This window comes from Phaseolus vulgaris, chromosome 1 (assembly GCF_051622355.1).
Source record: "Phaseolus vulgaris cultivar YP4 chromosome 1, ASM5162235v1, whole genome shotgun sequence".
Lineage (NCBI taxonomy): Eukaryota > Viridiplantae > Streptophyta > Magnoliopsida > Fabales > Fabaceae > Phaseolus > Phaseolus vulgaris.
Genome location: NC_143498.1, coordinates 6,422,266 through 6,435,890, shown reverse-complemented (window position 1 = coordinate 6,435,890; position 13,625 = coordinate 6,422,266). Strand labels below are relative to the sequence as shown.

Below are 13,625 nucleotides of genomic sequence, written 5' to 3'. Positions count from 1 at the left end.
TAGGATGGTTTTAGAACTCAAAGAACACCATCAACAAAATTAGATGATTAAATATATAAATTAGAATTCATGCACTTCACGAATATTTAAAATTTGGTATTGATTAAAATGAGTTGTGGAAACCAGATAGAAACGTGGTTTCCGAGTCAAAGTCTACGTTTTAAGTATCATACGTCTTCAAACAATTTTGTAAAAGGAAAAATGTGGTCCTTGAATTCAGTGTGTGTTGTTTTAGATATAAATATCTAACTTGGATTTGTTTGCACTTGAATTGAATGAGAAACAGTTTGGACATTATGTGGAGAGAGAGAGCATTCATGGTGCTACTGCTACTTCTAGTCGGGAAAATTCACGGTGGTTGTCCCTCTTCTTCCTGTGGTCAAATCAGCAACATCAATTACCCTTTTCGATTTGAAATATTATATTCACGAGAAAACAAAAATAGAACAGAATTAGCCGACTAATGGGAAGCAGAGTTCGAACCAACAGGGGAGGCGATCAAGGGAGGTTAAATGACTACACTACCTTCTTCTTCTCGAACTTCCCCCATGGTTATGGAGAGTTGGACATGGTCAAGGTCTTTCAAAGGAGAGCAAGGGTAAAAGAAGTTTTCATATCACGGAGGTTGAACAAATGGAGTAGAAGATTTGGGTTCGTTAGGTTCTTTGACGTAAGAAATGTGGAACGTCTTGAGAGGGAGTTGGACAGTCTCTTCGTCGGAAACATGAAACTCCATGTAAACATTCCACGATATCGAAGGCACCAGAAGGACTCTGTTAAGGAGGAGAGGAGGGAGACGAAGGTGAACCACCTGGAAAAACAGAGGGACGTAGGGAAACAAAAGGAGATATGGGTAGAGAAGAAAACGAATAGATCTTTTGTAGACGTTGTGAAAGGAGATGTAAACCAAGGGAAGTGGAAAGGACCATCGCTTAAGTCGCTTTCCCACACTATGCCTTGGATGGTGAATAGTGTTGTTGGGCAGTTTGAGAAGGCTTGGGATGTTGATCAGCTAGGAGAGGAGTTTGTGAAAGTAGGTTTGAACAGAGTCAGTATAAGATACATGGGGGACAGATTAGTGATGTTGACCCCAAAGGAAGGAGAGAAAATGGAGGATATTATCAACTGTAATAAAGTATGGTTTGACAATGGTTGAAGATGGTTGCTGCCCCTTCAAGATTGTGTTTGATGAAGACTTTTATGTACATTTCATGTGTATTTTTGCTTTGCTTTAAGTGTGTCTTAGGTAGTGCTTAGAGGTTGTTTAAGAGGGCTTTTTGCTGAGTAACTCACCTCATAACCACTGGCCATGTGATAAGAACAAGCATAAGTTTTCTTCAACTGTTTTTCACATGTTTTACAAAAATCACGTTTACTGCATAAAAATAAATCTGTTCTTTTCTAAATAAACAGATTCATTTTTAAACTGATGCCTTGGCTAAGTCTTGTGGAAATTAGATTTTGTGCATCAGGTATTTTGACTAAGTCTTCTTCTTTTCAAAACGACTGAGTTTTAAATAGTTAAACTTTCTCTGTTTTCGTTTTGAAAAATAAATCTGTTCATCTGTAAATGAATAGATTCTTTTTGTCTCTGGTGCCATGTCAAGCTTAAACGTTTTCAGTTTTATCTCTGCACCAGAATGGTTGACTAAGTCTCCTCACTTAACAAATTCTCTAACTGCTTTTTGAAAATAAATCTGTTCATTTTATAACAGCTTTAACTGTTTTTCAAAAATCTGTTATAAGTTGGTTTTCTATAAAATGAAAACTTGTTTCTGAGTTTAAACAATCGTTCATACATTTGCAAAAACAAGTTTTACAGCAGAGAATCAAAAGTTTACAAAGGATTAGCATTTGTTCTTCAAAGATTTCGAAAATCACAAAGTGCTTGTTCTTGGTTTGGTTCCAAAAGCTTGGTGTGAGGTGCTGCTACTGTTCTAGCAATCTTGCCTACTGGTTTAAGGCAGATCTTTGTATCCTCAATCAAGTGTAGTCGTTTCACTTCTCATTGCTTGTAATAGTTTGGTTGAACACTCTTCTTGATAGGTTTTCTTGGAGAGTGTGTGTGTGAGCTGAAATAGGTTTTTTCAGCAAGAGTACCTAAGTTCTTGTAGGTTTCAAGAACAGTGGGAATTGTACTTGGTTGTACTGTGTTTTAGTGATTTCCACCTGGTTTTGGTGAAGACTGGATGTAGCTCAGTTGAGTGAACCAGTATAACTGCTTGTGTTCATTCTCTTTCACTCTCTGCAATTTCGTTTCTGCATAATTGATAAAACAGCAAAGAAATAAATATGTTCAAGTGAAAATAAATCTGTTCTTTCTGGGCTCAGTTCATACTGTTCTTAACTTCTGAAAAAGTTGTTTGATTCTGATAAGAACATATAAAATTTGTTAAAAGCCACTGCAACAGATTGACTGTGATAGGTTGCTCAAGAAATTGTCAAAGCTATTAATTGAACCTTAAACAATTGCTTAAAATTGAAGCTTGCTGTTCTGTGATTCATTGTTCTTAATTTCTGGAAAATTGTTTGATATCAAGAAGAACACTCATAGTTTGTTAAAGGCCACTGGAACAGGTTGATTGTAAAGGTTACTCAATTAATTGGCATGCTATCAATTGAACCTTAATCACTTGCTTGAAACTGAAGTTTGCTGTTTTGGTGTTTCACTGGTTTTCGTTCTAATATCAGTGTGTGTGCATCTGCATAATCTTGTGATTAACCTTGATGTATAAACGCTTTTCAAACAAAAACAGTGCTGAAATAAATCTGTTCATTTTCACATAAATCGATTTATTTTCTGTAAACTGTGTTAAACACTGTTTCTGCGAGACAGTTTTAAAAGGTCAATTCACCCCCCTCTTGAACTTTGGCACTATTAAACCCAACAACAATCTCTTTGTGAGTCTGAAACCGTGGTCGGCGTCGCACATGGCGGACCATAAAATTGCTTGGGTACGATGCTATGGATTACCGTTACCTCTCTGGAATGAGGATTGCTTTACAAAGGTTCTAGGAGATATGGCTACGCTGGTATCCATAGACACTTCCACGTTGCTATGGGAGAACCTGGAATACGCAAGGTTGCAAGTCCTGGTGAAGAACCAAAGCTACATCAGGCTGAAGAAGAAATTGCGGATTAATGAACAGTTTTGGAATATCCTCATTGAAGAAGAACCCCCTGCTTGTCACGAAGGAAGGCACACGCAATCCTGGTATGGTGACTCGTCGGATAGTGTGTCGTCATCAGAGACTTTTATTGAAGAAACGATTTTCTCTTCTAAAAGCTGTGAGGAGGAGGTGAGGTCTGGGTCCAAGGAAGAACATCGGTCAGAAGGGGAGGAGGACGGTGGCAAGGCGGTGGAAGAAGGTGACGAAGGTGCACATAAGACAAATTTGTTTTTTAAGTTAATTGCTGACAAAGACAGCCCTGACCAGAGTATAGACTGCACATCTTGCATGAAAGAAGATAGAATAGGCCAGGTTGCGTGTCGAGGTGCTGACCTAGATGTCAACCCTGACCAAGGCCGTTCCCCTATCTGCAGTAGTTACTCTACCCATGCTGAGCTGGCCAAAGTAGTGGTAGAACTTGAAAGTTTTCACTCACAAGGGACCCCCGCTCTCTCTGTGGGCCAAGGAAGGAAGGTGGAGGCCCAACGCCTTGTGGGCCATATTCCTTGTGAAACCCAATTTGGGAAAAAAGATGTTGGACCGCGCACGATGCAGGAGGCTCCTTGAAGAGAAAATGCAAATGAAAATATCAAATCTATGAGCTGCCGTGGAGGTAAACAGGAGGAGGAACGTGAGGAGGTTCAAACCGGTGAAAGAGAGGTTAGTGGACTAGGTAATCAAGGGATGGAGATTGAATCTCCTTTGAAGGAAAGGGTGGACGAATGCCATGGCACGGAAGAATTTGATGAAGCCTTAAAGGGTGTTATGGTTGGAGGGTCGAAGCCTATCGCGTTTGGAGAGGAAGGCGCGGCTGCAGGAAGTAACCTTATGCTCTCACCACGTTGGCGCATGATTGAAGGGCTCTCTGAAGTGGGGGCCTCTACTTCAAATCCGAGAAGATCAGTGAGAATTAATGCACGCGTTACTAAGGCTGAGGCTTCCTCTAATCATAGACATGGTATGTCTTCAGTGTCCATCTCTGATGGGGATTTCGTCAGTTGTAATACTCGAAATTGTGATCCCGGTAATATGGTGGACCCACCAAAGCTTTGGGAGATCGGTAAAAAAGCGGGGTTGTACTGTACAAAGGATGAGGATGAGGTGGTTAAGGAATATATGTGCCTAGAGGAGAGAGACTTGGAGTTTTTGCAGAGTTATGAGGAGGGTAAGAAGAAGGATCAATCATGTTAATTGTAAACTTGAATATAAGAGGGGTGGGGGGAAGCACAAAGACTGGATACTTGAGGCATATTATAGCAAAGGAAGGTGCAGAATTCGCGTGTATTCAAGAAACGAAATTGAGAACTTGTACAGACGTAAAATGTTTCTCCCTTTGGGGGGACAACAACGTGGGCTGGGTTCACTATGGTGGAGAAAATGGGAGTGGAAGCTTGCTGACTATGTGGCATAAGGATGCTTTCACCTATGAAAGTCATGAAATGGGGAAGAGGTTCATTGCGGTGGTTGGACAGCACACTAAATCTAACTGTAGGTGTGTGGTTGTAAATGTTTATTCCGCATGCTTGTTGAGAGAGAAGATTGATCTATGGGGGAATTTATCTGCTATTAAAGGGGCTTCTTTGGACCCAATTTGGTGCTTCTGTGGTGATTTTAACGCTATTAGAAAACGAGGAGAAAGGAAAGGAACAAGTGTACGGGACAACCATACAAGCGAGATGGGAAGTTTTAATAACTTCATTGAATCTAATATGTTGATTGAACTACCAATTGTAGGCAAAAAATACACTTGGTTTAGTTCAAATGGGAAGGCAATGAGCAGGTTAGACAGAGTGTTAGTCTCTGAAGAATGGTTGCAGGAATGGCCAATGGGTAAGCAGTATGTGCAACGTAGAGAGGTTTTTTATCACTGTGCGATAGTGGTGAAGTCTTTGGTTAAGGATTGGGGACCTAAACCCTTTCGGACCATTGATGCGTGGTTTATGGAGAAGGGATTCTTAACGATGGTGAAGGATTGGTGGACCTCTTACCCCGTTCAGGGGAATGCTTTTGTAGTGTTTAAGGAGAAACTGAAATGTTTAAAGAGAGACTTGAAGGTTTGGAATAGGGATAGTTTCGGTAACATGGAGTCTTCTAAGAAGAAGATTTTGGAGGAGCTTGAGGCTCTTGATTGCTAGCCATGTAGTGGAGTTTTAGATGTTAGCGAGAATGTGCAGAGGTTGGGCTTGTTGAGTCGTCTAAAGGAAACCGATAGGAGGATAGAATCCTTATTGAGCCAAAAAGCTAGAACCAATTGGCTTAAGTATGGGGACTCTTGCACTAGTTTCTATCATTCCTCTCTAAGGTGGAGACGCCTTAGAAATGAAGTTAAAGGTGTGGAGGTGGGAGGTCAATGGTGTGAAGAACCCTGTACAGTTCGGTTGGAAGCGAAGAAGCTCTTTGAATCTAGATTTACAGCAACGAAAGACTTTGGTGTAAGACTAGATGCGGTTGAGTTTGAATCCCTAACCTGGGAAGACAACATGAGCCTTCTAAAAGTGTTCTCTGAGGAAGAAGTAAGGGATGCCGTGTGGCAATGTGAAGGTTCTAAGAGCCCAGGACCTGACGGTTTTAACTTCAATTTCATTAAGAAAAGCTGGGACTTTGTAAAAGAGGAGGTTATGGCAATTATGAATCTCTTCCATGCTACAGGTGCTTTACCGAAGGGATGCAACGCATCCTTCATTGCTTTGGTCCCGAAGATTAGGGACCCTATCAAATTGGAGCAATATCGACCTATTTCGTTAGTAGGGGCTATGTACAAAATCATCTCTAAGGTGTTGGCTGGCAGAATCAGGAACGTCATCTCCTCAATAGTTGATGATAGCCAATCAGCTTTTGTAAAGAACAGAGGGATACTTGACAGTGTGCTAATGGCCAATGAAGTAGTAAAGGATATAAGGAGGGGTGGGGGGAGTAGCTTGTGTCTGAAGGTGGATTTTGAGAAAGCTTATGATTCGGTAAGATGGGAATTTCTCTATGACATGCTCCAAAGGTTGGGGTTTCAAAATAAGTGGATTAGCTGGATCAGAGGATGCATGGAAAGTTCCCCCGTTTCAGTGCTTGTAAACGGGAGCCTGACGGAGGAATTTAAACCTTCCAGAGGGCTGAGGCAGGGCGATCCTCTTGCCCCCTTCCTGTTCATATTGGTAGTAGAAGGCTTGGCAGGTCTAGTAAGACAAGCTACTAAGGCGAATCTACTCTCTGGCCTTAAGATTGGGAGGAAGAAGGTTGAGTTGAGTATCCTGTAGTTCGCAGATGACACCATGTTCTTCTGTGAGGATTCCTACACCAATGTGGTGACGTTGAAGGCAATACTCAGGGGGTTTGAGTTAGCTTCAGGTCTGAAGATAAACTTTCACTAGTCAAAACTAGCAGGCATCAATGTCCAAAGAAACAACTTAGATTGCTATGCCAAGACCCTCAACTATGCTCAAATGGGGATACCTTTCAAATATTTGGGCCTTGAAGTAGGAGGGAATCCTAGGACAAGCAAGTTTTGGGAGCCTGTGCTAAACAAGTTAAAAGACCGACTCAATGTGTGGAAGGGTAGATTCCTATCCATGGCAGGGAGGGTGTGCTTAATCAAATCGGTTCTCACCTCTGTCCCACTTTACTACCTATCTATGTATAAAGCACCGGCGTCGATCTGCAAGAGTATCACCAGAATCCAAAGGAGGTTTCTTTGGGGTTGGGGGAAGGAGAAGACGTCTATCTCTTGGGTAAGCTGGGAAGTTGTGTGCAAAAATAGAGAGGAGGGTAGTCTGGGTGTGAGAGAGATCCAGAAGTTCAATGCAGCTCTTCTGGCTAAATGGAGGTGGAGATACATTTCGGAGGAGAAAGGGAGATGGAAGGAACTGCTAGATTCGAAGTATGGCTCGGAAGTGCAGATTCCGGTCAAACTTCAATCATGGTGGTGGAGAGACTTACACAAAGTATGTAGGGAGGGTGAAGGTGAAGGGTGGTTTTATAAAGAAATTGGATGAAAATTAGGATGTGGAGATAAAATTAGGTTCTGGGAGGATGTGTGGATTGGTAACTGTAATCTCAAAACTTTGTTCCCCAGATTATACTCGTTGTCTTTAAACCAGGGGCACAAGGTGGGAGAGGTAGGTGTGTGGGAAGAGTCGGGTTGGTGCTGGCGGTTAAGATGGAGACGGGAAAGATTTGTGTGGGAATCCGCTCTAGTACAAGAACTTGAAGTGCTCATAACAACGACAACCATTCTTAAAGAAGAGAAGGACGTCCAGGTATGGGGGAATGAGGAGAAAGGGTGCTTCTCAGTCAATAATGCTTACGTGTGTCTATCAAAACAAGGAAGAGGGCCTCAACATGATGTCTTTAAGTCGCTGTGGGAAGCTAAGGCGTTCCCAAGTGCGGTGACTGTAGCGTGGAGAATTATGATGGATAGACTTCCTACTAGAATATGTTTGAGAAGGAGAGGGGTGTTGATGGAAACAACCTTATGTGCTTTTTGCCAGACGAAGGATGAATCGTTTCAACATCTATTTTTGGATTGTAAATATGCTAATCAAGTGTGGTCCATGTGCTTCAAGTGGATTGGAATGTTGTTTGTTCAACACAATGATATAATGACGCACTTCGAGAGCTTTAACCTGTTTCAGGTTAGTCATAATCAAAACCTGGTTTGGAAAGGGGTTTGGGCAGTGGTAGTCAGGTGTATTTGGGATCAGAGGAACTTGGTAGTGTTCAAACAAGGCGTTGTAGATGCAGAAGAAATTTTTCAGCAAGCACAAATTAAATCTTGGCAATGGCTGAAACATAAGACAAGTTCCTTTAACTACTCCTTAGTGGATTGGGTCCTGAATCCAATGTACTGCATAAAAAGCTACAGATAACCAGAGCTTGGTGACATGCTCAGTGGAGGGAAGGAGGAGATGTTGCTAGCGTGGGAATAAGGCATTGGCAGTGTGCTGGTTGCAGGGTTTAGAGGCTGCTGACTAAAGCCATACTTGCGGGATGGTGCTTTTAATTCACCTATGGAAGGTTGCAATGCAGCTGGCTACAGTGGGCGAACCTGAGCAAAGGAGTACCTTAGGGTTCTCCTTGGAAGGGTGAGGTCAATTGTTGGTGTAAGTAGCGGAAGGCAAGGGTTCTGGCTCTGGAGCATCTGAAGGACTGTTATGTGGAAGGATGATACTACAGTCGGTGATCGTCGAAGGTATGCAAGTCAACATGATCGCCGGTCGGTGAAGTGGTGCTTTACATAGGTTACCTTGATTGCCGATCGGTGAAGCGGCATGACCCATTTGTATGTAGTCGGTGATCGCCGATTGTGCAAAGCTCAACATGATCGCCGGTAATTGAAATGGCGATTTCAACATGATCGCCGGTTGATGAAGCAGCGCTTTCCACTTCTGTGCAGACGGCGATCGTAGATGGCAGCGCTCAACATGATCGCCCGTTATAAAAAACGGCGATGGTCAATGTGATCACCGATCGAGGAAGCGGCGTTCCTCATATGTGAGTAGTCGGTAGTCGTCGTAGCTACTTGAAACGGCGTGCTCCATATGATCGCCGGTCGGTGGTGGTCGAAGTTATCCAAAGATAATCGCTGGTCGAGGAAGTGGCGTGCTCTTTATGGACGTAGTCGGTGGTTGCCGAAGGCAATGTGAATGGGTAACCCGTTGCGTGGCGAGGTGAATGTAGAGGGCATCGGTTGAGGGCGTCTCGAGCTGTGTCTTATTCAAAGCACAAGAAGTTAAGCAGGTTCCCTATACGTATCCACTGTTCCTGGATGAGCAGCTGTGTGGTTGGTGTGCGGTAGTTACAGGGGACTGTTGAGTATTGAGCCTGCGGTGGAGAACGGGTGTTACTCAACACCGTTAACTTAGCGTATCTTTTCTGGCGTGGAGGGAGCTGGTGGTTTTATAGAGTGCTGATATGGTGTGCTGTGGAGGTTTTCGTGGTCTACTATAAGGGTTAAGTTTGGTTCTGTCTTAGGTGGTGAGTGAGGGTCTTTGTGGTGTTTTTGTCTGTTGGGATAAATGGGTAAACCATATTTGAGGTTGGCTCTTTTATGTCTAGCAGAATCGGTTTAGCTTATGCGTACAGTCTAGACTTTAAGGTCTGATGTATACGGGTTGGGACACCCCTAAAGTGTCTCTTTTAATTTTTATTAATTCGTTGCTGATCAAAAAAAAAAAATTACCCTTTTCGATTCAAAGGCGACCCAGAAAAGTGTGGTGAGAAAAGGTATGAGCTTGGTTGTGAGAATAATGTTACGGTGTTGTATCTGTACTTTGCAAAATATCATGTGCAGTCAATCAACTACAACAACTATAGAGTGAGAGTAGTTGATCCTGCTCTTCAGCACCATAACCTGAGTTTCGAGTCTCAACTGAGAATAAAACTTTTATTTCGGTACTACTTTTCAGATAAGAAAATACAATTTCTGAAAATAGTCTTACAATATACTTTTGAAATTCTACATTTTCTTTCATCAAAGTTATACTATAAATTACATTTAAAATCATAATATAAATAACATTCAAAACTATGATTAAAGCTAATAATTATTTACCATTTAAATTTCTAAATAAAACTAATGACGACTTTGAGTTTAATGCTAACTAATTCCTCTCTTATACCTTTCATATTTTTCATTCAGATTGTTTTTTTCTGAACGTCATCACCCACATTTCCAATATTTTCCCAACAATCAACACACTGTTATGAATTAAAAGCAACTTCAGTCTTCTTCACGCACCAACCCATGCAGAGTTCTGGATTGAAATACTTTTAGTCTCCCAAATAAAATCTTTTGCACTTTCACCCTCTGAATTAAAAGGATTGAAGAAAGACTGTGGCTTCAATGAGCTTGGAACATAATGATTAAACCATATATCCCTTTCAAATGATGCCTTGACAACATTCCATTTATTGTCTTTTCCCAAATCAAAACCATTATTGTCACAAAGAACTTTACTACACCCTGCAGTCATACTATCTGAAGTATTATTTCTTACACTCTCATCAACAATAACAAAAGATGGAAGATACTTGTCATTCACCTTTGATTCTACCCTTAGCTTCTTGATAGCTTCAAGGGAATTTGTAAAATTATAATGGGTTTCTAATTTGGATTGTAATTCATTCACCTTTTCTTTTTGTGCCAAAAGTAACAAATGGAGTTCTTCAACTTGATTGAATCTACTTTCTTTGTCTTTCTCCATATCAATATATTTTTCTTCCAATTTTCTAAACCTTCTTTTCAGGTTACCAAATTTTGCTTCAACACTCTCCAATTGAGATAGTAGGACACTCCTTTCATTTAGAAGGTTTTGTTTTTTCATTATTCAGTAAATTGCAAAATTCTTCCAAACTACTTGATTTTTCCCTTAAATCTTCAATCTCAATTTTTTCATCACAAAAGGACTTCTCTGACAATGTATTCTTTAAGTTGAGTTTGAACATTCGATTCTTCGCCATCTCCACATTTGCAAGCAATCATCCATTTTTGTCCTTCAAGTGCAAAATCCGGTATTTCATGGAAACCGAATAACCTTTCTCCAACTATTGTCCCATACTAAGAATATTGTTCTTCAAATCAAGTACATAATGAACATCCTCCATAGTGCATTCTTTTCCATCCTTTAAGGAAGAACATATTTTCCCCCGATCTTTGATTGAAACTTTTGTTGAGTCTCCAAAAGACACATGTCCATCTTCTATCTATTGTATATCAAGAAAGAGATATTTGTGCCCACACATATGATTACTAACACCAATGTGTAGATACCATACCATGTCACTATCCAGAATGACGCCTTCATTGGCCATCATGAGAATTCCTTCCTCTTTTGTCTCATCTTCCTCCACTAAATTTGCACTTTCTTCCACTTTTTTCTTGGCATAACACTCATTTGCATAGTGTCCATATTTCTTGCATGTAACATTCAACATTTGAACGATATGAATGACCACCACGATCACGACCTCGTCCACGCCAATTTTGTTGGTTCATTTGTCCCCTTTCTTCATTGTTGTTTCCATGACCACGACGTCCGCGTCCATGTCCTCTTCCTCGGTTATGTTGTGCGTACATCGTCTTGTTTTCTTTTATGGTCATCTTTGTTTGTAAGGCTTCCTCCAAGACTTCTTGCTTATTTTTCTTCTTTCGTTGTTCATGTGCCTCAAGAGAACCCGTGAGATCATCAATGGTCATCTCTTCCAAATTTCTTGACTCCTTCAATTGCACATACAACGATTTCAAAGTCATTGGTCAATGACCGAAGAATTTTCTCCACAACTCTTGTATCCGAGAGAGTCTCTCCATTGTGTTTTAGTTGATTGGCTACTATTTGCACACAAGTGATGTAACTAGATACATCTTCCGAATCCTTCATCTTTATGGCCTCCAACTCACCTCGTAAAGTTTGAAAACGCATTTGTTTAACTCAGATTGCACCCTTGAACACCTTTTCCAAGATGTTCCATGTTTCATTTGAAGTGGATGCACCAACAATCTTCTCAAAGATTGCCTCATCAACGACTCTATACAACATGTACAAAGCTGCCTTATCTTCCGATTATGTCTCTTTCAATACTTTGTTTTGGGTCGCCGAGTAACCAGTGGTATTTTCTGGTTCTTCAAAACCTTGTTGAACTACCTCCAAAAAATCTTGAGATCCCATAAGGGCTTTCATTTGGATGCTCCAATTGTCATAATTGACCATCTTTGTTAATTGAGGAAGGGACATATTATTGGTTATACTGGCCATAACTCTCATACCAATTTGTTAACCAAGAATAAAACTTTTATTTCAATGCTACTTTTCAGATAAGAATACCGTCTCTGTAAATAGTCTTGCAATAGACTTTTCAAATTCTAGATTCTCTCTCATCAAAGCTATACTATAAATTACATTTAAAGTCACAAAATTAATTATATTTAAAACTATGATTAAAGCTAATAATTATTGAACATTCAAATTTCTAAATAAAATTGATGTTATTTTTGAGTTTAATGTTGAGCATATAGCGTTTGTGAACTATAACCAATCAGTGGGAGAGAAAGAGAAGTGTGTGGATAGTGGAGAGTGGAGATAGGTGAAGTGGGAGGGGAAGGGTTATGCATATGCAATTAGTGGAGACCTTAAAGTTGAGGACTTGGAAGTTGGGTGTGAGGTAAAGCTTGTTGCTCTCACTTCTCTCTCCACTTTCGATTACCATTCCTACACTTCCTTGCACACTGCACTCGCCTATGGATTTGAGATTTCATTAGTACTGCATGATCCTCTTCATCTTGTTCATGATTACTATTTTCTTGAGCACAATTGGCAGCATGATTATCACCTTTTGATCTGCACTCATTTGCATAATGGACACGTTTATGGCAGTTATAACACTCCACATTTGATCTATTATACATGCCTCCTCGTCCTCCACGACCACGTCCTCCGCGCCAAGAGTTATTTGAACTTGGATTGTGATTGGAACTGGTGTTGTTTTGCTCAGCGCCTTCATGATTCTGGCCACCACGACCTTTGCTGGAATACCTACCACCACGTCTCTGTTCTCTGCCTCGTGAACTACTGTGTTTATGATAGGAGCTACCAATTGCTTATTCAATTGGTTTTTCAATCTTATTGTCATTCATCCGCTGCTCATGCACTCGTAGGGAACTAGACAATAACTTTACTGTCATTGTTGAAATGTCATTGGCCTCTTCAATTGCGGCAACAACATGTTCAAATCTGGGAGTTAAAAACCTCAAAATCTTCTTCACCTTTGCCTGCTCCGAATGTGTTTCACCATTGGTCTTCATCTTATTTGTCAATGCAAGAACTTTATTTATATAGACATCAATAGTCTTTGTGGTTTCCATCTGCAGCAGTTCATATTGGCGTCGTCTTAAGGTTTGAAGACGCACCCTATTGTTTTTGTCATCACTTTTATAATTGGTTGACAAAATGATCCAAACTCCACTTGCAGTTGTTGCTCCTTCTATATGCTCAAACGTCTCGTCATTCATCCCTTGATGGATGAGATACAAAACCTTCTTATCCTTCTTCTGGTCACGATGCGCTACTCGTTGTGCCTCAGTTGAATCTCATAACTCATCTCATGATAATCAAACAAAACTCTCATCTGCACACACCACCGATTGAAATTTTTTCCATCAAGGATAGGGACATATAATTGGGTAGAGTTCATGGTAACAAAATGGCTCTGATACCAGTTGTAGAAAGTAATTAAAGGAAATAATAGAAAATAAAATGTTAGAAATTGCAAAACTGTTGTTGTAATTGATATCTGTATTTTGATTTACTTCAATAATATATATAATAAAATTACAAATACTAGAAACTATAAAATAGGAATAATTAATGCAATAATAACAGTAAATAATTTAACGATAATAAAATCTGAATTAATAAACAAGAGTGAACCAATGTAAATCTCAAGTGCAATCTCTCTCTTACTCTGATATC

The 13,625-nt window shown here is 40.4% G+C and overlaps 1 protein-coding gene across 1 annotated transcript; it reads left to right on the top strand.

Annotated features, from left to right (window-relative positions):
* The first annotated feature begins 317 nt into the window (after window positions 1–317).
* On the top strand, window positions 318–12,536 carry LOC150029479 (uncharacterized). Its single transcript, XM_090303439.1, has 5 exons — window positions 318–394; window positions 9,334–9,552; window positions 10,492–10,579; window positions 12,241–12,414; window positions 12,531–12,536. Exons 1-5 carry the CDS (start codon window positions 318–320, stop codon window positions 12,534–12,536), a joined length of 564 nt encoding a protein of 187 aa, XP_090159565.1.
* The last annotated feature ends 1,089 nt before the right edge of the window (window positions 12,537–13,625 follow it).